Below are 27,445 nucleotides of genomic sequence, written 5' to 3'. Positions count from 1 at the left end.
AGTTCGGTCATCATCCTTGGGTGAACAAAAATTTATAAATACCTAAGTGCATGGGAGTAATTAATTGGTGCTTTAAATTTAAAATTAAAAAAAAAATTTAATTTAAAATTTGAACTAAATTTTTCTTCACTTCCAAATTAAATTTGTTGATTCACTGCTCCAAACGCAAAAAAAAAAAAAAATAAATAAATAAATAAAAAAAAAAAATTAATACAGTAAATATTTTTTCCCCAGATGGGTTCAAAAAATAAATAAATAAAAAAATAAAAAATAATTTCTCATATGATAAAAACTTAGCAGGGTTTTTTCTTGAATTTTCCAAGAAAAAAGAAAAAAAAAAAAAAATTCAAGAGTTCAAAGTACACGAGTGTACTTGTTTGAGTTGACTCAACGAGCACCGAGTCATTTCACACAAGGCAACAGTGAACACGGAGTATGAAATTGGCGCTAGTTTGTTTGGCGCACGCCCGACCACGGCATATAAATGGCCCCGATTACATGCAAAAAAAAGTAAGGAATTTAAATTTGGGTGTGGTTTTAGAGGCAGTAATCAAAACCTGAAAACCGCAAAAATAACGGCCACTTGTTGAAAATTTGTTGAGCAATGGGAAGGCGCGAATGGCGGGCTTTTAGGAAGCCCTTGGATCGCGCTACGAAATCGGCGCCAAAGTTAATAAAATGATGAGTGTGGGTGGGGGTTAGGCAAAGGGATTGATTGTTTTTTGTTTTTCTATGAGTATGTTGCTTTCATTTGATTCTCTTTTTCAAATCCCCATTTCTTCCCATGCTTTAGGACTAAGACTTTGATTCTCCTCTATATATTTTTTTTTCCTCTCCCTTTTTGCCCATTTCTGCCTAATTTCAATTAGAAAAACATGAAAGTATTAACTTTTAAAAAATAAAAATAAAAATTTTCGGCGGACAAAATGTAAAGACACCTTGGAAATCCAAAATAATAATAATAATAATAATTTAAGGTCAACAGCCAATAGATTGTTGACACGTAGGCGAGTTTTTAAGTAATAACATTTGAGGGGTATAAAGGTCTAACAAATTAAGTATAAAAACATACTTGAAACAATTGAGGGTAATTTAGGTATTTTATTTTATCAATTTAAAGAAGAGGTGTCGGAGCAATTTTTGTTCAGAATTACTCTAAGAGCAATAACCCAGACATGGGAGCGTGTTGGAATGTTTAATCCTAAAAAGAAATAAACTTAGGTGATATGAACATATGTAATGAAAACCTATAACATAATTACACAAGCCGTCTCTATTGATTGGAAACTTACATTGACTTCTTCTATTTGACATTTTTGTTCAACGAGACTTAGGTTTTTTGGATATAAAATATTTTTCAGAAAATACTTTTTTATTTTGTGATATTTAATTGTCGTAAAATATTTACATAGAAAAAAATATTAAAATCTAACGAAAATAACTTACTCATTAATTTTCGACAAGTTATTTTATATGCTCCGCCCAATAGACTTGATCTCATCCTTGACCCAGGCCTTTGCAAAACACCGAAAAATAAAAATAAAAGAAAATATTTTACGTCGAAACAAACGGAGTCTAGGAAGTATAATTTTACTTAATTGCTTCCGATGTTTATTATATTATTTTAGTTGAAAAATATAGTTAAAGTGAAACGAAAAAAAGGCAAATTAGGCATTTTGAAACTTAATTTCACCGACATAAGTAAATTATGTCCTTGAATAATATTAGTAATGGTTAACCTAAAATGCATTATAATCAATTGACATTAACTCAGATGGTATAATCTCTCAACCCAAAGAAAGGTTGAGTGTTTAAACCTTATTAGGGATAATATTGCGGGTGTTTGCATATATATATATATATATTTTTTCTTAACACTAGCAGAGAGGCTAATGTAATTTTTAAATCGATAGGATAAGGCTGCATAATTATGGTATACCTCAAAGAATGAGTGTCATTTGTTCAAATATTTATTATAAGAATTACTAGTTATTTCTATTTGTAAAAATTAGGATATATATATAAAAAATATTTTCTTAAAGGCATGCACAACTAGGCATGGACCCAATGTGAGACCATGCCCACAATGAATTTTTTATATTTTCATTTTTTACGTTAATTTTTTTAGAATTTATAAAGATGCTCCTACTAAAATTAGAATTTGCCTCTACTGAATTTTTTTTTTATTATTCTATATTTTAAATTTTTAAAAATTTATGAAAATTCTCCCACTAAAATTACAATTCAACCTCACTGATTTATTTATTTATTTTGCATTTTATACTTTAGATTTTTAAAATTTTATAAAAACTTCAATTGAAATTATTAAAATGAACCCACTATATAAGTTTGCCCCCACAAATTAAAAATCCGTCCCCTCTCACAAAATTCTTTCAATCCGTCACTATGCACAACACTAAAGCATAGCATCTTTTTAAACAGTGCTTGTTTCACTTCTCTAAAACAAAGAAGTTATTGAAATTTCAGAAAATTATTTTCATAATATTTCAAAAACAAAACATTTTTTAACTGAATTTTTAAAAACTAAATTAAACCAACCTTAATTTCTTTCCTTTGACATGTGCCCCAATACTCTGTTACACATGTAAATAATGTGGATGTGAATATATAGAAATGTACCCTCATAACAAAAAGCTCCGTTGTTAGATTCTGTTCCTGTCATTACTCAAGTGCATATTATTTGGGTAAAAGTGTAGAGCAGTAATAAATTCCCTTTTCTCCTTTCTTTTTGATCTTTAACAGTTTAACTGGGCATGCCTGAGCGTGAAATATGATAAAATGGGAGACAAATTGAGACTAATTGTCGGGAGATTCGGACTGTCCTTGCTAATGAAAATTGTTTAATATGTTGCAAATTAAAGATATCATTGATGTTAGGGAAAGTGTGAGGTCTCAATATATATATATATATATATATATTGAGGGACACACACACACACACGTTCAACAGCTTTTTGGGAGTAAGAAATTAATATACTTACTTTTAATTATAATCTTGAGATTTAATTCTACAATAAAAAGTTAATAAGAAAAATAACAGAACTAAACAATTTATTAAAGAAAACAAGAATAAAATAATTTGGTTACTTTTTGCCAAATTCGCAAGCAGCCGCTAAGACGAAGTAAAATTAATTTAAAATTAAAAGTCATCATTTTTAGTTTCTTTCCCAGACTTTATCAATTCTATTGATAAATTATAAAAACTTCTCAAGCAATCTTTATTTAATGACCATTTTTTATATTGCTTTTGATTATTTTTTTTACTGGACAGACAAAACCAGGCGAAAAAGTAGCCAAATTATTTTAGTCTTGTTTCCTTTAATAAATTGTCTAATTTTGTCATTTTTCTTTAACGATATTTAAAGATATGAAAAGAAAATGTAAGTTTTTTAAAATAAAGAAAAGAAAAGTAAATTAACTAATTGCCGTAGAATTAGATTTTAAGGCTACAATTAAAAGTGAGTATCTAATTTCTTGCTCCCGGAAGCAATCGAACACTACTATATATATATATATATATGCACACACACACATATAAATATATTAATAAATAAGAGATCATTGTAAATTCTAGGAAAGAAACAAGATATATACACACACACACACATAAATAGTGATCTCTTGTTTATCGTGTGGATTTGAAATGCTCAAGGATATTGGTGAATTTGGTCCGTTAAATTAAATTTAATGGTCACAGTAAAACGTGCGAATATATATATAAAAATGGATGTGATATTACGATTTAAAAAAGGATCACCGATACGACGAACCAATTATATAAAAAATCAATGGAACTACTTCAAAAAAATCAATGCAGCTCCCCTGGCCATAGTTCTTTGTTGGGTGATTTACAAATGCATGAATGTAGGCTTTTAGGATAGATTGGTTAGATTAAAAGTTATATTTATGATTATTATCCAAGTAAGATCTCCACCAATAATGATGAACAATTATAATAAAAATAGTTTTTGACCTAGCTAGCTTGGTTGCAATTTGAAGCCATTGAAATAAAGGACATTGTTATATCCATATAATAAACAGTGAATCAACGCTTTACGTCTTTTAATGCATTGCATTGATCCCATTGAAAAAGAAAAAGAAAAAGAGAAGAGAAATTGCTTGCATAGCTTAGTGCTTTTTATTTTAAATCTGCTTGCAAAATTACTCCATATGGATTTTAGAGTTTTATATATATATATATATATATATATATATATATATATATATATATATTGCTTAGACGTCAATTTGATGGCGGGTCACACAGCAGGTCAAAGATCTTCTAGCAGTTCAATGAATTCCATCCATTATCTTAAAACTTTTCTGATTTTGCCCAGTCTAGTGATAATATTGTTGATTTAAAGTACTACCTCTGTTTTTTTAATGAATAATAAGGGTATTTTTGTCCAATAGGTGAGATCAGCAATGGAGTCATAAAAAATAATTAAGGGCAACTTTATAATTTATCTTAAATAACACCTATATAATTCATGATTACAATTTTAAAAGTTAAAACTAAAAGGGAAGAAAATTGAATCAATTAATCTACAACTTATTTCACTTTAGTTGTATTAGATCCAATGTTGTACTCTACCAGATGATTTACAGTGCACATATGCGTGCATGATTACACGTGTGAGATGTGAACAATCCGATACAATATAGCACCCGTGTTGTATTTGAAAAAAATTCGGATTCCAAATTGATTAGTCCATTTTAACGTGGTCTGTTTATATCACGACAAGTTATTTATAAGAAAATGCATAGAGGCCGGTACACATATTAAAATTTAATTAAATTAAAAAATAAAGAAAGATAAAAAAGAACCATCTAATTATATTTTGGCTAATGGGATTCGACTTTCAAGATACCTTAACTTGGTCAAAATTGATGTTAGAGGTGACATGGAGCTCAAAATATTAGCCATATTTAGCCAAAAATTACATCTTTGAACTCTCTTTGTCCAAAACAATAATTTTTTTTTTTTTTTTTTGATGGAATTCCAAAACAATAAAATTAATCTGATGTGAAATTCATTCTTTTCCTTCCTATTCTTAAAAACAAAAACAAAAAAATTAATAATAATAATAAATCATTCCACTCATTAATTGCACTACTAAAAACTAATTATGACTTCGAGCTAGTCCGGGTGGGATCATGGATGAGTACTTTGCGGTCTGCTCAGAACAAATGAGACAATGCGGTCATTTGACGAGATTGTGAGGAAATGACTCCACCGGTGGTGGGATTTTCCGGTAAGATTATTTCATATCCGTCGTGATATTGCTCCATCCCTTCTGCCATGAGCTGCCACACCAATCCGCCACCAATGCCGCCGCCTCCTCCACTTCTAGCCAAGTTGTAGATGTTTCTATAGACAGTGTTCAAGAATATATCTCTTCCATTTACACTGTAACCTGAATCTTTACTAGACTTCCCGAATTCGGCTATTACCAGTGGCTTCTTTAGTATCATTCTTGAGTCCTCCCAATGGCTTCCCATCCATTTTTGCATAAATGCCATTTGTGAGTAATCATTTTGTCCAGACAACCTATAAAAAAAACATAATGCACGATACTTAGAATATATATATATATATATATATATATATATATATATATATATATATATATATAAGTTACACCCCGTCTAATAGTTTTAATTATTAACAACATATGTGTATTGTACTGAATTCGAATTCATTGTCACCCTAGGGTTAGAGTATTTGTTGGTAATTTGTGACGAAAATGTGTTTCATCACATTATACCATCATAGAAAAAAATTTATAGTAAAAAGTCCTTTTTTCTCTCAACTCCGGCATATCTGTTCGAAAACTGGGTGCTGTATCAACTAGGTTACTGAGTAATGTTCGAATGAGAATACTTAATTTAATTACCATATATCGGGATATGCATGCATAGTTGTGAAATCTATTTCCTTGATGAGATTGTTGCTAATGAAATCTGTGCCAACTTGGTAACCAGGATTATTTTGCTTCTTCTCAGACATTGAATCTCCATAAAACCCTTCCATGCCTATTTCCAGCAAGTGTTTGTTGTCTATGGATTTTACGAAAGTAGCCATCTCTTGTACCCAACCCTGCACTCGATCATTTTCAATATTAATTAGCAAAATGGATTTAAATTAAATTAAAGTTGATGATAAATTTGTGGCTACGTTGATCAATGCTCACGTTAATCGTTCTTCCAGAGTAGTCAGCTTGGCAACGAGGCTCGTTCATGAGTTCCCATGCCATGATCATTGAATCGTCCTTGTAAGGGATTCTGGTTATGGTGTTAACCCTAGTGAGTACTTTCTGCAACACAAATTATGGACGTAAATTATAAAATTACTGTCAACTTTGTTCAGGTACATGCAAAAAAATTTAATTAAATCATCAAACTAAAGTTTACACAAATAATTAAATTTTTAATTGAATACTCACCCCAACATGGTTCTTGTAATACCCTTTAATCGCTGGGTTAGTGTAGAAATCATCGTTGCTACTAAGCTGTTGCACACCAGCATTTCGAGCCCATTGAACATATTGTGGTCGCCCTCCAAAATCGTTGTAATTGTTTGCCAAACTCAAAATTAATCGAATTCCATAATTTCTTGCTTCCGAAATCACAAAATCTAATGCCTGAATTAAGCAATGCTACTCAAGTTATACTCGCGAGATGCATTGAAGTGAGACTCAATGTGATTTTAATCTCAATAAAAAAAAATTACAAATTTATAACAAAAATAAGAATAGTAAGTAATACTAATTAATAGTGAAATAAGACTGTATACAAAGAGTTATTGTAAGTGACCTGAAAAACACGTTCATTGTAAATGCCAGGTGACATTTGCAGAGCTCGATCACCACCACCGTCGCTGAAAGCCCAAGTCCGGCAAACGGAGAGGCCGGCTGCAGAGGCTTCACGGAACACTTGAGATACTTTGTACCTCTCAATGGGGTCAGCTGCAAGATTCATCATCCAGTAGGAATTGAACCCATTAAAGAGAAATGGTGAGCCATTAAGTACAAAATGGTCTCCCCTAGTTCCAACAAACCCACCATCGGTTATAACCCTAGCTTCACAAACAAGAGCTAAGAACACAAGAAGTGCCCAAATATTATAGGTGATTCTAATCAAACTAGCCATTGGGTTGATGAGACAAATATTGGTACAATGCAAGAAAATTTGTGGATGACTAACTAATGAGGTTATGGTGACTATTTATAGTGAAATGTGGATAAGGAAATTTTTCCATAAATAACTTTCCCAAAAAAAAAAAAAAAAATTCCATAAATAGAAAGAAAGAAAAAATGTAAGCATAGATTTTGGTGTGCTGAACGGTCTGAAACTGTGGGTTTGATTGTAGACTTTTTGACAACAATAAGGTTTGGTCTATTAAGATCACGAGTTCAAAATGAGAAACTGTATTTTTATATTGTTGTGGAGCCATCACAGTCAAAAAAATATTGTTTTAGACAGAGATTGTTTAGTTGGGAACCTCTTCTGTAACAGTACCGTGCAATACAGCAGCAGGGACGTTGTGTTTGTAGGGATCAAAATCGTCCATGTTGTACAACACGATACTATTACAGCAGCTAAGTTGAGAGTTGGAAAGTGATCAAGAAAAAAGGATGGTAGTTGAAATGTGAGTTGAAGGTAACATGCGTGTTTTTAGGTCATGACATCTTAGAGAGAATTGCTAATTTTAGCACGTCTTGCATATGTGTCCATGTGGGTGACTATATAATTGATGTGTTGATGGCGTGGAGGTTGTTTCATTTCCTGAAAACATGGATGATAGTTTTAAGATTTGGATCATAACAGCACCGTGTGCTATGACGGTGTGAGCGTTATGTTGTTTCAGCAGAGGATCCATTACGAGTTAGAAAGCGAGTTAGAAAGGGAGAGAAAAAGATTGTTGATTGTTGGGTCGTTGAAATGTCAGTTGAAGGTAACATGCGTTTTTAAAGGTCATGACATCACAAGAATGGCTAATTTTAGCATAACGTATTGCAGGGTGGTCCATGTGGGTGGTTTTATAATTGATGTGTTGATGGCGTGGAAGGTTGTTTCATTCCCTGAAAACCAGTTAACCAAACATGACAAACCTATTCCAACCAAAATTAAACATGGATGACATATATCTGTTTGTAATTAACATAAATTCAATTATTTTAATGCTATAACAAACTCATATTTTGGTTTGAAAAAGTAGAAAGCACTGCAAAAATCCTTTTTCCCAGATTTTTTTTCTTTTTTGTTTTTTTCCTGGCAAACAAAGGGGAGAAAAAATTCAAACACGGACACACCTGCTCAGAATACTCTACCAACCAACTAGGCCACTGGATTAGATAGGGATGGATAAAAGAAAATAATCAAAACAAAGCAACAGAAGTCCTCAATTTTTGTATAATATTTTCCCTTTAATCTCATTACAAACCATTTCAAAAAATAGTCTCAAACCCAGACAACAAAATTAAATTGTTCATAAAAGATGAATGGAAGAGCAATTTCGTCCTGTATTATTATTTCATAGACCCCATTCATGGGAACTGACTGTTCTGAAGAATACATATCAACTTGAATAAGACTTTCTCAATACCAAAATTATAATTATAAGATAATAAACAAGAAAAGGAAAGGGCAAATGCAAAAATGAGACAAAATACAATTGAGGAATGCAACACCATAGGAAACAAGACAAACCAATCCTACAACAAACCTTACAATCGCATAGAGCCACTGGCGTCGCGCTGGGGAGTGTGTGTCCACTGCTATCTTTTTTCTCTGATATTTCAGGACATGCAACAGTCCTAGGGCACGTGGTACTGATTCTATACTTGTTGATTCACATCACTCATTTATCATCCGGAGACTAAATTGAATTTTGAATCCCAATTATAGCAAATCCATAAGGGGTGGCTGCTCAGATGGCAATTTGGCACGGCTAGAGCGTGATGCTGAAGAACCGGATTGCCCTTGATTTCCCCTCCCTCTTCCTCTTCCTCTGCCCACAGAAGTTGTTGGAGGTGGAGCAAGCCTAGGTGCAGATTGCTCACTCTTGCTAGAAGTGAATATAGATCCAAGATCTTTTGTTTTCGCATCAGTGTAAGTGCCAAAAGTTGAAATTCCTTGATTTTGTTTTGAAAACCCAAGAGAGCTCTGAGGGTTGAGTCCGCTGTTAAAACTACTGGTATTCAATGTTGAATTACCTTGATTCTGTCTCAATGGCTCGACAGAATTTTGGATATTGAAGCCCCAACTGGTACTACTGTCATTTGTCTGAAAATTCAGACCATTTGGGGTACTAGAATTTGAACTGGACCCATATTTATTAGCTGATGGTGACATTGTAGAGCCGTTGGAAGATACAGAAGCACTTATGGAACCGCTAGGCCGTGGGGGCCAATTAGCAAAAGGATCTATATCATCAAAACTTGCAGTGGATGTTTCTGCATTCTGATTTTGTTTCTCGTTATCACCTAATTGATGATTAACTCCAGAAGATGACCGAGGGGGCCACTCTAGATCAACTGGTGGACATGACACCGCAGTTTGCTGGCTAGATACAGCAGATATCATAGGGGATTGTGTGTGCGCCGAAGCAACTTGAATTGGTTGATTGGCTATAACAGGCTGAATGGATGAAATGGTTGTTGAAGAGGAATGTAGACTTGGGGGTCCCTTCCTCGTTGAAATCCAATCTTCATCCCATGCAGGACTGCTCATCGTAGTAGATGGGGCAGTTGAAATAGTTCTTTTTACTGGTTCTGACTGATGTACACCAGCAGCAGGAGATGGTCTCACCTGTGGAATTCCCGAGTCAGTCAAAACTACTCCGCGCTTTTCTTCTATTTTCCTGTAATGCACAAAACAGAAAGGGACCACAAAATTAAGAGACCACATATATAATGTTTTGCAAATCTTTTGTAGACTGGAGGAAAACTTGAATAGTTTTCATGGCTCTAATGTACACCTTGTTATATGAAATCTACTTTTGCCTACCCAACCCGCCCCAATAAAAATAATTTCACAGCAGACAACTTTAGGGTCCCTTTACTATAAGGAATCATTTTCTGCTTTGCTTTCACTCGAAAGCAAAATCAGTGGTTATAAATTCATTAGTTGAAACAGAAAGCAAAATTGCGCCTACTGTTTCCAATAATTTGAAAGTTAAAAACAGTTGCAGGATCCAGTAATTGTGTCTTTTTTTTTTCTTTTTTTTTTTTGGAATTGGGAATAATTGTTAAAACTTAAAAGGTTACATTAGAGACTAGACACTTTTTGACATGTTTGTGGTCTTATTTGTGTAGCAAATTTTCAAGCTAGGAGGAGTAGAGTTCAACGGACATGTTACAGTAATTTGTGTAGTAACTGTCCTCGGTATTTCATTATTCATAGGTGTGGCAGCCCTATGGCCTGCCCTACAATTTAATTTTATTCTAGTTCATTTTGCGTACTCTCATCTTAGCAACTGATAAAGCATGTAGGCAAGAATCAAAATGCCAAATAAATAAACCATCCTGTTACATGAAAATTTTGCTACAAAGATTGGGAAACAAAAAAACCAAATCAATATTTCTAAATGTCAAATAAATAAATCACAATATTTCTAAATGTCGTAACAAAACCAAATCAATTTCTAAACAAGTAAGATCATGATATTTGAAAGCAAATATTTATTCAAATAAACTGATTTGACATACAATGGAAAAATTAAATTACTATTAAAGCATAATCATATTCCATATTAAAGGCGCATACAAGTGCTTAAGGCTCCTTCGGGCCATGGCCACAACTATCATATAAGGCAAGGCTTGGAAGCAAGCTACCAGCGCCTATCGGAGAGAACAGGGTTTGGCTTGGTTAGTAGTGCCCGCCCAGAAAAAAAGGTCTCAATGTGGACCCTCACACTGACCCAAAAGGAATGGAGAAAAGAAATTGGGCCCGTGAACTAAGGAATTTATTGCATACAAACTTACCCATCTAGATGAGAAAATCTTATTTAATATGCCAATCTCCAAGGACGTGAACAACATGGAATGAGTAGCAAAAATGCCCTTCGGAGGATAAGTTGAAGGCCTCCTTTTTCTTCTTTTTCCTCCGTGCAGGTCTGAACCTTAGCCAGACTGGAATTCGGCCACGCAAATAGTGTCAAAGGCGCACCTGGGCACACAACAAGCGCAAGTGTTGCGCATGAATGAGCCTGGAGCCTAGGCGCGCCTTTGACAACACTGGGCAGAAGCAATTCATCTTACAGTGAGAAAACATTCTTGCTTTCCTTTTTCTTCTTTAAATTAGGAATTGCTTTGTTAAAAATAATAAGCAAATATATTTTATTAAACATGATTTATACTTTATTCTGGTTTTTGGAGGTTGACAGCAGAAAGCAGATTCCTGCTAATAAAGGGCCCCTTAGGGAGACAGCGATGTAATTACATTATGCACTGAAGAGAAATAGAGAGAGAGAGAGAGTTGTAACGGATGGTAAACAATACCTGAGGATATCCTTAACAAAGAGCATGTACTTGGCAAACTGCTGAACATTCAGTTGTTGGGCAGTGAGTAGTGGTGTGAGTAGTGGAAGGACATGCTCCGCAACAAACTCTATCCCATACTGAACAAAACGCAGAACAAACAAAGGAACTATAAGCTATAATTCCACGAGTATGAAAGGGGAAAAAAAAAAAAAAGATACAAGTTGTTTTATATTAGTGTCAGGGCAAAGCAGCTATCAATGAAAACTAGTACCTGTTTCAGAATTGAGTTCGCAACGCCAAGGGTGCACATAAGGGTTGGAGCAGATCGGTCAACAGCTGTGCAACGATGGATAGTTTTCAAGATATCTAAGACAGCAGGTTTATCAAGCATGTGAACTATATCACCTAAACATAACAGGGCATTTACTCTCACCTGCCAGCAGAAAACCACTAAAGTTTCAGACAAAGACTTCATTGCCGGGCACAGCACCCATTGAAAATTCATGGAAATTATTAATAAAGAGTTATGTTACATGGGCTCTGTTAAATGCATACGCATCATACACACTGGCATGGGAATGAGTAGAAGTATGTGTCAGAATTGTCTCGTTGGACATCAAACTATTATGCATCTCTGATAATTCAAGTTTATTACATTAGGATGCATAAGAAGTGATGTTCTTTCATTACGTTATTGCTTCGAAACGAATGAAGTACCCACATTGTCATTTTACCTAGAAAATAAAAGACAAATATTAAAAATATACATATGATTATTCAACCAACTTCCATTAATCTTGATTTGGATATATGATAAATCTTTATTTCTTGGTCTACATACCCACGCTTGATACACCTACCCGACCAAGTCTGTGCAACAAAGTTCAGAAATTTTGAACTGCTTATGATGTTTCGCAATTGCACATGATTTACTAGGGGTCAATGCTTCTTGCAATAGTAAAAGGCTCAAGCTAACTAGCTTAAGGATGCAACTTTGAGTTTGAGGGCAGTTATTTCATGCAAATAGTGTTGAGTGCTAGGTTTAAACTTGGTCCACCACAAACAGCATCCAACATAGATGGGACCAGCATCTGTGAAGTCCTACTCTTTCAGAGTTTCCCACACGTTGCAGTCCTAAACATGTCGAGTTTGGAAAATCAAAACTAGATACTTAACATGAATGTTAAGGATAATATTCTCGTGTTTTCCATTGTACTCTTCTCCGGTACACAAGACTAGAGAAGTTAGGAATTAGAACATTCTGATTGAGCCAAATTATCATTAGGAGACAAGAGAATATCATACTTCTTTTTTAAGCAACTGTGATGTTGTGGCGCGAATTTGGTTCCAGATCACGTTGCAACCCATTTTCAACTCGACGACCCATTGATTGAGCTTTGTGCGGAGCAGCGTTCCAGAGGAAAAAAAAATTATTTATCTGGTTTTTTACTAGTAGGTCGTGGACCCTGTTTAGTACTCTCGTAGCCCGATATACAAGGGCGCTTAGGGTTTGGAATGGGTTGATCAAGAGACACTGAAAATCTCAGAAAAGAGAGAGTGAGACTTCTAATCGCCAGATTTTTGCATAGTGAATTCTTTCGCTAGATCTTCACTGTGGACGTAGGTTTTGCCGAACCACACTAAATCTTTGTGTTCTTTGTGTGTAGCGTGTTTATTTTATGTCGTATTTCTTGGTCATTTATTGGGTTCGCTGCGTTTGTTGTAGCACAAACAGGTACAAAATAGATTCAGTTAGACTGGGCCAGTCGATAATAAGATAGGAAAGCAGTGAATCATTGTGGCTGTTCTACCACATAAATCTAGTAGAACAAGTCAGTTAATGACATTAATGTCTGAGCATTACCAATCTTCATCTCCTTACTTGAAAAGGTATAAAGTGGCCACACTTATTTGGGGGAATGTACCACACAGTATGGTGGAGAGAGAGAAAGAAAAGAAGAGAGGAGGAGGAGGAAGCACAGAAACATCTATGAAGATGCAGTATCCACGTTGGACACATTTTGGACACTTGCAGACACGTCATGCATTTTTAAGATTCAACATGTTCGCATACCCCTGTCATATCATATCCGTGTCTGTTATTTAGCATATAATTAGGCCTTTAAAATTTCTAAAAAGAAAAGGATCCTAGAAAATTTTGGGACACAGACACAAACATTAATAGCCATATTGTCAAAGAAAAGTATTCTGGAAAATAGGAATTCTGGAAGAAGGCTGACGATATTGTCAAAGTTCCTGTCATATCATATCCGTGTCTGTTATTTAGCATATAATTAGGCCTTTAAAATTTCTAAAAAGAAAAGGATTCTAGAAAATTTTGGGACATAGACACAAACATTAATAGCCATATTGTCAAAGAAAAGTATTCTGGAAAAAAGGAATTCTGGAAGAAGGCTGACGATATTGTCAAAGTTCGGAAGCCATTGACAGATTTCATGTATGAGACTGTAGAATGTGCCAAACTGTAAATCTTGACAGATGCCGATACAATAAGGATTATTGGAAGATCATTGATAAGCCGGTGGAATTTTCAACTGCATCATGATTTGCATTCAGACAGTATGAAATAGGTATATGTTTAATGTTTTCTACTCTATGTTATAGTCTACTAATGACTGCCATTTTTATTATTAGGTTATTTCTTGAATTCACATAACTAATATCACACCACATCATTCACAAAGACTACCATAGGCATAATGAATGGAGTGGAAAAGGTCATTCGTGAATTGGAACCAAATATAGATTCTCATATCTATGGAATCAATCAATTAGCTGCTACTTAGAAAAGTAAATTAATTAATACTATTTGTTAGATAAATTTACAACTTGTAACTTGCTTGACCTATTGTTATTGGTTCCGAGAGCTGTTGACAGGTTGCCCCAATTTTGCCACCCCAAGCCTGTAGTATAATTTAAGTGCTCAACTAACCGACCTCAACGGCCCTAGCATTTTTTTGGAGCCACGGCGTACTTCTAACAGCAATGATTGTGCATCAATTAACAATGCTAAAACGATAGATTCTAACAAGGATATACATGGAGCAAACAATTTTGACCTCTAAGGTGATTACATACATAACCTTGTAAAGATGAAAAATAAAAAAAGGAACTTACCGCCGCAACTGTTGTTTTAAGAGCCAAGCCATGAACACGGGGCAAAATTGCTTGTTTTACCAACTACAAAACATCAATATAAATACAAATAATCACTATTAGAAAGTCAAATGAAGCAAGTCTATAATACCATTTTTCAAAAACTTCTATCTAATTATTGGTATTCCAAATTTTTATGCATTATTTACTTAGTTATTGGAAGTAAAATACTTTTTCTTTGTGAATGACCTCGGTTTGTGTTGGTTTGTTTAACAAAGGAACCATGCTCAAACACAATTTTCAAGTTCGATTAATAAATGAGCCAATCTAAAAAAACCCGGACTTGGCTCGTTAGTTCGTGAACGTGTTCGTGAACAAGAAGCTCTATATATATACACTAATAGATAAAAAAAATTTGGGCCTTAAGTTACTTAAAAGATAGAGATTAAACAACCCAATCCATTCCTATTGAAATTAATTAGACCACCCATCCCTCTTAAAATTAAAATAGACCTACTTATCAAAAAAAAAAAAATTTAAAATAGACCCAATCCATTCATCTTAAAATTAAAGCAGCCCAAGCCCAACTACCCTATGATATATAAGCCACCAAACCCCTATTCTCAACCTAATCTTTTTTTTTTTTTCTTTTTTTTTTTTCCTTCTTAGTTGGTACTCACACACCCATACCTACACCGAGGTTTGAACCCCTGACCTCCCTTTGAGAAGTAGGGGCTTGGTACCACTGGGCCACTGGCCCGTTGGTTATTCTCAACCTAATCGTCTTACTCCTTCTCATACTAACCCTAGCAGCAAACACAACAGAACATTGCTGCTAAGTCTGCAACCAGCAAGCCTCCAGTGACAAAACATTTTCCATCAAACATGCTGGAGACCTCAAAGCTCTGAGTCGCACATGCAAGTCTGCAACTACATATGCAACCTCCAGTGACAAATCATTTCCCAGCAAACACGCGGGAGACCTCAAAGCTCTGAATCGCACATGCAAGTCTGCAACTACATATGCCTCTCATCTCTCTGTTTTTGAAATTTCCATTGATGATGAATGAAGATATCTGCAACTACGCCAGCGTGCATGTTATCGAGCTCAAACCGATTGAAATACATAGCCGAGCCAAGCTTGATCATATTTAGGTTAGGCTCCATCAAGCTCAAGTCAAGTTCGAGCAGATCTATTGATTTTCTGAGCCTGAACACTCCAATACTCAGCTCAATTACAGCCCTAATGGTAACTACTTCCTAAAGCAATGGATGTCCCACAATCAGAAACTTATGTATACTGTTATTGGCACAAACCAGTCTAATTTATATCTAACACCAAATTAAGAACAAGGACAAATTCAATTAGTCATCCATGTGTTTAAGAATCTAATCCTGTGGTAATATCTCAAGCTCTTGCAGGCAACACCTGATGTGAACTTACCATGAAGCTTGGTTTAAAATGAGAATGCCATAGAAGTCCCACCACATCAAATCAAATTTTAACAAGGAGAAACCAATTCAGCAGCAGTCACTCTTGCAAAACTAACTTGCTTAGAGGATAGTTGGCATGATATATTTCTTTCTCCCCCTGTGAACATATGTAGCAATTAAGCAGTCTTCTCCATTCCCTAAACTACTTTAAAGGGAATTTTCTATATTACTCTTGTTTAGCCCAATGTTTATATATATATATATAATCTACTAACATATCAGTAGACACTTCTTTTTTTTTTCGGGGTGGTGTGTGTGGTGGTGTTTGGACGCGGGGGGGGGGGGGGGGGGGGGGGGGATATAATTTCATGAGAAGTGGAGGGATGCAAGTCAAGGATTCCGGCTATCAAAGAGAATTCAGTACAGATAATTGCCCTCAGGAATGCTATGAAGTAGATGACCCTCCATTACCCAAGTCTGACTCATCCTCGACCAAAAATAAGAAGAAAAGGAAAAGAAAAAAGCAAGTTATTGACGTAAAGAATTAAAAATAAGAATGTCATGTGGCAGTCACCTGAGCATCAAGTTGCTTAGCAAGGGTTACAGTTTTTTTCAATGCTTCCTCTTGCATGCGAGAATCATTATCATCATAAGCTCGAACAACCAAGGGGAGGACATGTGAAACCAAGTGCTCTTGACTTGCCTGTCATAATTACAAGACATAAGATATTATGACTTGACTGTGAACAGTGGTGCTTAACATGTTTCTATGACTAGTTCAGAAAGAAAAAAAAATATATATATATATATAAACATGCTGTCTCCAGAACAACAATAAAACCTCAAATGGAGATCATAATATTCAATAAACCATTATAAAGCGCAACTAATGCAAGAAAAAATAGAATAATTTCAACAATATCTCTGACTGAATTTGCTTCTGGATCTGGGAAAGAAAAGATTAAAATGTCAAGCTTTCTTTTTCATATAGAAAGTGAAATTGAGTAACAAGACAACAGATCTAACATCTAGTTAAATTATTTAACAATGGTCTCAGCCACAAGTAAGTCCTTTCAATTAAGAATACAAACAGGATATTAAATTTCAAGCAAGTTGAGAATCTCTAATCATTTTATCCAAAAATTAAAAAAGTACATTTAATTAGTAGCAGGATTAAGCCAAAGACTCATGTGCATGTGAGTGTGTAGGTGTGTGTGTAATTTTGTCAATACTAACAGTCACAGAAACTACATTCAGGGTGTGTAATTAATATCTTTGGTAATTAAAAGGGACAAATAAAAGAAGTAAAAGAAGAGGGAATTACAAGGACACTCAACTTAACAGCCTGATGCAGGAAAGCACTTTAAAGATTTAAAGTAATGCTTTCTAAGCTTAATTAATATGGAGGCTAAGACTTTAAGTTAAGTTGGGAAAAGGGTAATTAAAAAGATTTTAGAAGCAAAACAACAACAACAATAATAATAACAATAGTGGTAGTAGTAGACATATTGATCACAGTAAGTTGTTGAATTTCCATAAAACAATTAGTTGGAATTTCAAGACAAAAGTAATTCAGAGTTTGCATAGAAAATCAAATGTAGGAAGAGGTTGTTTAGATCAGAGAGACATTTCAAAAAAAAAAAAAAAAAAAAAAAAACAAAAACAAAAACGAAAAAAAAGAAGAAGCAAGGTTATGGGTTCAAACCAGGAGAATATTAACTAGTCAAATGGACACTTACTTATGATGAAAATTTCCCAAAAATAAATAAATAATAATCAATGAAGAGCAAGAAACAAAAGTAATAAACTAGCTAATAACTTAATCAGTAGAAACAAAAATCAAGTCCAATCTAAAAAAACCAAAGAAATAAAATTTGGCTAATTTTAAATACCTTGTTGATAATAAGGTCGGCATGCTTCACAAGTAACAATAGTGTCTCGCCTGCAGCAGTGCTCAGGACAGGAACAAGAGCTGGTAGTGTTGATAGCTCAAAATCATTTTTATCCTGCAATAGGTTAAGGACATCAACCAATGATCTCAACCAAGAAATCATGCAGCAATAATAACAAAAGCCAAATTGATAACAAATCAATTATCAGAAATCCTATAAACATTTTGCATCTACCACATGACATGGTAAATGACCGTGAAATTAAAATTATTCTTCTATGGTCACACAATATCAGGTACTCTGTGATGAACCGCATAAAGTGGTTTATAAAAATGCACAATTACAGGTGAAACCTATCAAGTAAAATGAAATGTTGAAAAAGAATTGTCACAATGTTGTGGCATCAAATTAAATTTTAAAAGCTTGCGCAGAAGGTTACAACCTTATGATGTCACCAAACACAAATTCAGGCATGAAGTAAAATTAACTTCATATAATTAACAGTGAGTTACCTTTTTTTTTTTTTTTTTTTTTTCTGATAAGATAACATTAGAAGGCTTTCAAAAGGGGTATGCATCCCACAAAAGCAACACAAGGACCAAATAGGGCCCTTAACCACTCAACAGTGTAAGTTATATGAATCATATTCATATATTCTTGTGGATTTTCATTAACTTTCAAATTCAAGTAACATATGCATATGAATGCATACCAACATACATAAATTTTTAAAAATACAAGCAGTCATTCATAAATACACGTGCAAATGTACGCGGGTACTCACACACACATGTAGTACTGCTGTGTGGTACGCACATGAACATGTGTGTATTATGTGCATGAATACGAATGTATGAATATTGTATTAATCACAAAGCAACATATGAGAACATTTATATTGAAATTTGGAAGGCAAAGAAATGAAGTACAGCATATGTATTCTTAAACTCCCCCAAAAGAAAAACAAACTTAACTGCCCAATCTCATCTGATCATAAAAGAAATATTACAGGGGAAAAAAAAAAATCAACTTTTAAATAATGATTTCAAACATAAGGAAAAGCTAAAACAAACATAAATAAGGTGTGAGATATATGTTTCATTTATTCCGGTATCTTTTAAATTTGGTATAAGAAAAGATATACACGACTTCCAATTTTTGTAACTAGATATATTACAAGTCTGCCACTGCAGACAAGCAATCACGCCCCCCAAAATTGTATACATGCTATACACAACTGTCAATTACAAGTGTGAATTATTGTCAATTCTCAAAATACCTCAAAAAAAATAATGATGCTTCTTATTCTCTCTCCTAAAATTATATAATTTTATTTTTGATGAGTCTCTCCAAAAATCATATTCATTTCCTACGGTAGCATTAGCTGATGCTTTATCAGAACACTACATATTGTCAACATGCATCTATCATTCATGATTGTGCCTGCATCACACGACAACGTATCATACATGCAGTATTTGACTACTGGTACATTCTAAAATTAAAAGATCAACTTGTTGGCCCAGTTGCACTTATGTAAAGGGAATTTGGAATTAAGAGACAGCAATTTAAGATGGCACAGTTGCACTTATGTAAGGTTCATGATTGTAATGTACTATTCTTTTTTTTTTTTTTTTTTCCATAAACTTCTTTTAGTACCTTTATTTATTTATTTTTTTCCTGAATGGGGTGTTTTTTTTTTTTTTTTTTTTTTTACATCTACTGATCTACAAAATATGCATTATCTTTTTTTTGTTCTTATTTATTTCCCAGATAGAAACAGATCTGATGCTTCTGTTTTCTCTTATTCTACATCATAGACTATTGACCAATAAATAATAATGAAATAATTCTTAAAAAGAAAATGGGAGCAATGATAGGGATTTTTCATTAAAAGGTGAGTTTTAAAAAAAAAAATTGTAGATGTAGGATGATTACATTGAACAGTAAGATCAAAAAAGTAATTATTAGTATTTTTAAGAACAAAAAAGAATAATTGAAGAGTTTTTTCAAGCATGATTGAAAGTAAACAAACTACTCAACAACAGGGCTAGGCATCAACCGATACAATTAAAACAAACGTATTTTATGTCCTTTTACTTCATATCATAATAAAGCAGAATATTTGAGACATCTGGTTATGTGAAAACATCAAGTCTACCGGTATTCAATAACAAGTCTACCAAGATAAGCCTCAACAGCTTTGTGGGCCTATTTGATTTTCACATATGCTGTGCTCAATAACTAGTCTATCAAGATAAGCCTCAACAGCTTCGTGGGCCTATTTGATTTTTACTTATGCCAAATGCAGAATTCGGATCACAAGGATGAACTAACTACAGTACCTGAGACTCTGCAATTGTTAAGACCATTGGCAGAATCATCGGTTGCATTACCATATTCCGAAGCTCAGCACAGAGAGGTGGAAGAACCTGCATGGAACATTATAAAATTCACAAAAGTGTTCATGTGGCTCAAAAGCAATAAAAGAGAGCACTGAATTAAATACATCATCCACAGTCAAGCAAGGTTGTCAAGATCAGGATTCCACATAGGATCTATGGGGGTCCGAAAGATTGGATCAAGGAGGATTGTAAGATTCTACAAAACTAGTAGAAAAATAACTCAAACTAACTTTCTCAAAACAAATATCTTCAATATAAACAGAGAATAAAGCTAAAACACACAGAAATAATACTTTTAGCATGTGTAACTTGGAACTAGGGACAACCAGATAAGTTTGTCCAATTATGTTGGAGAATGTAGCTCAAGAAGGTATCATTGCAGTAATCGCAAGTCCTAGCTTTTAAAAATCTGTGTTTTTAACGTTCGATTCCTGCTTTTTGTTCTTTTTTCTTTTTTTTTCCTTTTTCTTTTAATATATATATGTGTGTGTGTGTGTGTGTGTGCAATTAGACAAAAGAGTGGGACATTATACTTAAAAGCCTTAAATTTATTTGTACAGAATGCATTATAGGCCCAAAAGATCCAAATGAATAACAAAACAACTCCATTTAGTAGGACCAGTAAGATCGTATATCCTACTGCTATCCTCCTTCCGATCCTACTACGATCCTGGTTGGGTATAGGCCCAAAAACTCCAAAAGAAAGAACAAAACAACTCCATTTGGTGGGACCGGTAGGATCGTAAGATTCTATGATTCTGCTTCCGATCCTACTGATTCTCCTGTGATCCTGCTTTCAAGCGATTTTCCATTCAATCCGGATCAATTTAGCACTTTGGGATATGATCCTACAATCCGAATCGCGATTTTAACAACCATGCACCAAAGCAAACAAACCAAATATTGCAAAAACTTGGATTACAGACCAATTGGAAACACATCAGATACTACATTGATATGTATAACTTGACAGATACCCAGATTGCTTGTTATTGAAATGTAACCAGACACTTGAACGAAAATAGAAGTATTGAAGACGATGTGAAACTTCATGCTTTACTACTTAGAAAAATACAATAAAAAGGCAGAAAATCACTAGAAAGGATAAATTGTAACTCCATATATAGTATGAATTATACAAGAAATAATGCAAACCTTATACCGCAACACACGGGAGTCAAAATCCTTCCACATATCTGACAATGCTTTTAGAAACTCAGACTTCTGCATGTTATCTCTTCCCTGAAAGAAAATAAGATTCATTACTCAAAATATCCTATTTCAATCAGCCTGCTTACATTTTATTTTCATGCATAGTGCTCCAGGGCAACTTCATGAAAGTAGCATGCAACAACCAAACTTAAAAGTCAATGCATACAAGCATGTGGTCGAGGAAGCGAAGAGCACGCAACCTAGTGTCTTCCCGGAAAAAGGGGGAACCTGCAAAGAAATAACTTAATTTTGAGAAACAATAACATATTCAAATGAGACAGTTAAAACTGACAGTTTTTAGTTCCTATAGTATTACAATTAGTTGACTACTTCACATTAAAACAATGGATGAACACAAACCAAGTTAGGCTCTCCTACTATACAAATGAGAACGGTTCACAATGCAAAGTATAATGTAAGTGGAATCATGATTGCTCATTCAGGTTGTTTAGGTTTGGTTTTGTACCAAATTAACAACGCCAATGTTAGCAAGTAATTTTATTTGCACTCACACATGGAATATTATAACACTAGAGAGCAATTTCATCTCGTAATTGACATGAAATTCATAATGGTAGTCATATCACAACACATGAGTATCCATTAACATTAGACCAATTAAGAAGAGGAAATTCATGGGAGGCTATAGCTTAAGCTCTATTTATAGGGGATTAAAAAAAAAAATGGAGAGTTCTACAAGGCTAGCACATATTATCAAATAAATACTGCCCTATGATTGTTGGTGAAGTGCTCATCAAGAGATGCAAGTGAAAATAGTGTTGACAAGAGAATAGTTTACTCGAAGCTTTATAATAGGCAGTGAAATTGAACTTGTTTACATCCCATTTGCTTACTTTCATTTCTCCATTTTCCTTGTGTTATATGTTCTTGCTCATTATATTGTAAACAGTACAAGACTTTTCACAAACATTTTCACCTACATTACCATGAATATATGCATGTATACATCTACATATACATGGAAACAAGATATACTTAATAGTATACAAGAGGCGTGCATTCTTACCTGTAAAATCCAAGGCTGTTGGCCTGAAAGCCTCATTTGCAGAAAGCATTCTTTGCAAGTCGGGCACTAACTCTGATGGGATAGATGAGAAAGCCTCACTGGATAAGTAAGTCAAATTATTCATGTACTGCGGGCAAGAATCACAAGTAATAAACACTATTAACTAAATATAGGATTGGGAAAAATAATAAATACAAAAGAAAAGAAGACAAAAGCTAGTAAGAACTTCAACAATGTAACATTTGCAACAACTAATTTTTACACCCAAAAAAAAAATTGTAATGACCAATGGATGGCTTAAAATGCCTTGGAGAATCCTCAAAATAAAAATAATGAAACAGAAAACTGATCCTAAAATTAATAATATTTCTGGTCAGAGAATAACAAATTCAAAAGAGTACATATATAAAGAGTATGGGAGTACCTCCAAGTTCCTACCACATAGAAATTTCAAGGGTAAAGTGCAAAAAATCCCTTTATATAAAAAATGTGCAAAAAACACCCCTACAATTTAGTATGTGCATATAAATCCCTAACATTTGAAAATTTGTGCAAATTGCCCCCCTGATTGTCAATTTTGACCAATTTTTTTTATAAAATCCCCAAAATACCCTTTAATAAAAACCCCTTTTTTCTTTTTTCTCTTTTGCTTTAATAGCATTTCAGGTATTTAAGTCTTCAAATTGAGAAAATGTATTTATTTGCTCTGTAGGGGATTTTTGCACATTTTTGTATGTAACGGGGGGTTTCTTGCACTTTACCCAACTTCTAATTAAATGAGAACATATACAAAAATTGCATCGTCATGGCATACGAATGAATATAAATTGAAGGAATTCAATGTTGAAAATTTTCTAGTCTGTGTGCATCAAAACAAATTCGACAAAAAAAATCACAGAATTCAACATGATTTACATGACTTTGATCCGTGGCTGTTAAAAGCGTGTGTAGACTCCACCAAATAAAAAAAAATAAAAAATCAGGCTCTTTCAGTCGATAGGCCTCAACCTACCATAGCCAAGGCTCCTTTAGGTGCATATAAAGCTATCAGGTGCTCGCACTCAGTAGGTTCCAGAATCAACAAAACGGACTTGAGGGATCCCAAAGTGAAACCCCCAAAAAAATGAAAAATCTGATTTTCCAAGTCAGAAAGTACTCATTTAAAGGAGTACAAATACAAAGAGCGGGTGCCTAAAGCATGCTACCAGGAGCTCTACACTTAATCCCAAAAATTCCGAAGCAACATTTTTAATTGCACCCAACTTTGAATAGGAGAAGGGATAATAAACCAATTGAGGGAGAGAATATTCAAAACCAAATGAAGATTTTTGACTTGTGTCCATAGAGCCAGCAAACTCACTTGTTCAAGGGTATACGTTTTAGAGATGTATGGAATAATGCAAAAAAACAATATAAATGTAGCATATAATTGTTTAAGAAAGAACTACAAATTAATCTCTGGTAGTGCAGTTTGTTTTGGGTAGCAAGGGTATGCCCTTGCTTTTTGGCCTTGTACATTATTTTCTTCTATTTGTTCATAAAAATCTCAGTAAGGAGGGAACAACACAAAAAAAAAAAAGAATAACAATTAAGAGAATGCATGCCACGTGGCTCAATAGTACTGAAGTATGGGATATACATTGTCATGGTACTAAATTAATGAGTTACACTATGAAACTCTGGGAGAATGATTGAGCAACGACTAAGCCAGGAAACTGAAATGTTGGAAAATAAATATGAATTTATGCCGTGAAGGTCAACAATGGGGGCTATTAATTTATTGAAGAGACTAATGGAAAGATATAGAGAAAAGAAAAAAGCTCTTCAAATGTTTCCATTAATTTAAAGAAAGCCTGGCTATAATAGAGTACCTAGAAATCACTTATCAAAAAAAATAGAGTATCTAGAAATCTAATATAGGTGGTTTTAAAAATAGAAGAGTCACAACCCCAAGGGGTTGGCCTAGATGGAAAAGACTTAAGCCCTAGTGCCTCATGAAGCATCAAGTCTCAGGATCGATTCCTGCTAGGTGCAAACAATTCCTTAGAGGGGGGGTGTGTGAGTACCAACTAGGGGAAAAAACAATTAGAAGAGTCGCAACAACTCCGTGTGTGTGTGTGTTTTTGTTTGGGGTGAAATTGTCAATCTACAAACCCATTCACTAACACAACCGGCTCTTCCTTCTGATCATTCTCCTTTACTAGCAATTCAAATCCTTAGGATTCGTTTGGTTAGCGTCAACTAGCCAGAAAAGAAAAGAAACAGAAATTTTTTAAAAAAAAATTGGGAGTTTGGTTAGGATGAAAAATAATATTTTTAGGAAAATAGGATTCTTGGAACAGTTGATTTTCCCGAAAAAGTTTCCTCCATAAAACATGCGAAAATTTTAGTTTCCCGTGAAAGTTGTATCATTATATTTTTATTTCTTGTTATGCCCGTGTTACTGACTTATTCCTATTGCATGATGATGCATATTGAAAAAAAATATGTATGTTACTTAGTATTGAACTCATAGGGGTAGTTTTGGTACGTGAAATCATTTTCTTTCACTCTCATGCTATCCAAACTAATAAAATAATATTTTTTCACAAAATTCTCAAAAAAAAATTCATGCTAACCAAATGCATAATAGAAACTTCACTTTCTTTTCTTTTCACTTTCCAGCATCAATTCCAGGTAACCAAACGGACACTTAGTTTTTTGTTTGATTTGGAGTTGATAATGTTGAATGCATCTCAAGGACATACCTAATGCTCTGAATCATATCACACCATCTAATGCAACATTCTAATGCAAGATGCTCGATAATGGTATAGATAAAATCAGCTCTAAACATACTAAATGCTCTATATGGATTGTCCCTATGCTGATATATATATATATATAAGTTTGAGAACCCCTAGATGCATTTAAATAGCTTTCATTCAGGTCAAAAGAAATAGGTCTAAAATAGGAAATCGAGTCCCGCAAGGTAGCAATCCACTCTTCGTTCAATCGATTGAACTAAAAATAGTGAGGGTCAATCGATTCGATACCTTGATCACTCAAATTCCATTTTATTTACAACTTACTTTTTCAATTATAAACTTGCTCATATCTAGACTCAGATATATAATACATATGAAATAAGTTTATATGATAGCACAAGATGGTACCCTAATTGGTTAGTAAATTCAAGAGGTTAATTTACTTCTTTTACCCGTCTGGTCTTCGATTTCTCATCATCAAAGTCCATGGATTATGAGGTGACTTCTAACTCCAACTCAACTAATTTTCAAAAGTAAACCAAATTGAAACCAAAAATACAAATTCTTATTTTCTTATAAAAATTTCAATACTAAATCCTAAAGACCTAACAAATAGCACCCTTTAGAAAAACCGAATTGAAAGAACAACAAAAGAACTAAATACCCTTAAGATGTTTACATGGCAAGAGCAGTTGGCCTATTTAACAGAAAAGAAATGGATTCCACCAGTCAACTTATAAATTGTAACACGGGAACAATAAGAGGCCAAAATTAAATGAGAATGAAAATAAATTGTGCTGGTAGATGCAGTCTTAACTTTTTACATCAAGTGGTAATAAGTTTTTTTCCTGTTATTCAATTAAGAGTACTATTTATACTATAAACATTTTGAACAGTCAATTTATATAAAACCTACAAATTTGTATCAAAACCTTACCATTTTTACATTGTTGTGGCAGTCAAACAAAGGCTTGCGAGCAATCAAGTGATATGCAATGCACCCAAAACTAAAAATGTCAGTAAAACATCCAACTGAAGATGCTTTACTTCGAACCAACTCCGGTGCAGTGTAATCCAGAGATGGCTGAAGGGGCAGCACAGAATCTTCAACATCATATTCCTGCTCAATCAAAATCGAATTAGAAAAAATTAGATACTCTTGATTTGTGGTTGGCAGAACAATAAAAACTATCACTGAAGCAGAACTAAATGAGCTAGAGTTTATGATAATCACTTAAAACTTGTAACATTCGGAAAAAAAAAACAGGAACTACATGGCAAGATGACAAATCAAAGTACCGCATTTTCTACCGTCACATGTAGGTGTCCTAAGAATAAATCCATCATTTCCCCACAATTGTGGTTAATTTAAATCAGGAAACATATATATATATATATATATATATGGGAAGGAGCTTGCTGGAAACAGTAATAAATTGCTAACCTGTGATGTGTCATGTATACACACCAAATGCATCCTGAAAAACTTCTAAAGGATCCTGGGGTTTTAGACCAGATGGAATTTACTCCTACTGTTCTAGCTTCCGTCTCCCACATAAGTTGTGAGGCTATTGATTTAGGGTTAAAGAAGGTTTGCAGTGACTCTGCTGATGTTGCGTACATTGGTCTTTAGGGTGAGCTGTTCTAGTGTGTTGGAAAGATCGGAGGTAAGAGGGACAGTCCTGCAAGGACAACCACCCCATATGCACTGAAAACTATCCATGCGCGAGATGTGTGGTTGGTTTGTCAGGAGCTAACGAGGCAGAGAACACTGGAAGGTGCAACATGAATTGGAGGACATCCAGAACCCATACTGGTTAAGGATAATATGGTCTTCTTTTAGGATGCTGGTGGTGGAATCAGTCATACCAATGGTGGAGGCGGCTCACCAAAGATTTGACTAAGTTAAATCAAGCCTCTAGTAATAGTTTGCAAGGGGCAGATTCCCATGGAAGTGTTATCTAGAAGACAGTAGTTCCTCCTAAAGTAGTTTTCTCTGGACACAAATAGCCAATTGGTATTATATGTGTAGGAGATCTGGCAGATTATAGGTCATTTATTGCTCCAATTCCATTAACATGAGATTTGTGGATGTTGCTCTTCT

At 34.1% G+C, this 27,445-nt stretch overlaps 2 protein-coding genes across 2 annotated transcripts; both read right to left on the bottom strand.

The window, feature by feature from the left end:
* Positions 1–4,895: 4,895 nt before the first annotated feature.
* Positions 4,896–8,405, bottom strand: LOC132273929 (mannan endo-1,4-beta-mannosidase 5-like). The gene is made up of 5 exons (XM_059775038.1): positions 6,838–8,405; positions 6,468–6,665; positions 6,216–6,338; positions 5,919–6,121; positions 4,896–5,572 (listed from the first exon to the last, which is right to left on the bottom strand). Exons 1-5 carry the CDS (start codon positions 7,171–7,173, stop codon positions 5,203–5,205), a joined length of 1,230 nt encoding a protein of 409 aa, XP_059631021.1. The 5' UTR covers positions 7,174–8,405; the 3' UTR covers positions 4,896–5,202.
* A 123-nt stretch (positions 8,406–8,528) lies between these two features.
* Positions 8,529–27,044, bottom strand: LOC132272613 (SCY1-like protein 2 A). Its single transcript, XM_059773727.1, has 12 exons — positions 26,963–27,044; positions 26,279–26,574; positions 22,595–22,721; positions 21,734–21,795; positions 21,511–21,597; positions 20,296–20,382; positions 17,951–18,064; positions 16,633–16,761; positions 14,646–14,708; positions 11,779–11,940; positions 11,526–11,644; positions 8,529–9,886 (listed from the first exon to the last, which is right to left on the bottom strand). The coding sequence occupies exons 1-12, from the start codon at positions 27,042–27,044 to the stop codon at positions 8,926–8,928; spliced, it is 2,289 nt and encodes a 762-aa protein (XP_059629710.1). The 3' UTR covers positions 8,529–8,925.
* Positions 27,045–27,445: the final 401 nt, after the last annotated feature.

Source organism: Cornus florida, unplaced genomic scaffold (genome assembly GCF_030987335.1).
Source record: "Cornus florida cultivar Cherokee Brave unplaced genomic scaffold, ASM3098733v1 CherokeeBrave_3.0.0_Hap2_Chr09, whole genome shotgun sequence".
In the NCBI taxonomy this organism is placed as follows: domain Eukaryota; kingdom Viridiplantae; phylum Streptophyta; class Magnoliopsida; order Cornales; family Cornaceae; genus Cornus; species Cornus florida.
This window is presented reverse-complemented; position numbering and strand designations above follow the sequence as displayed.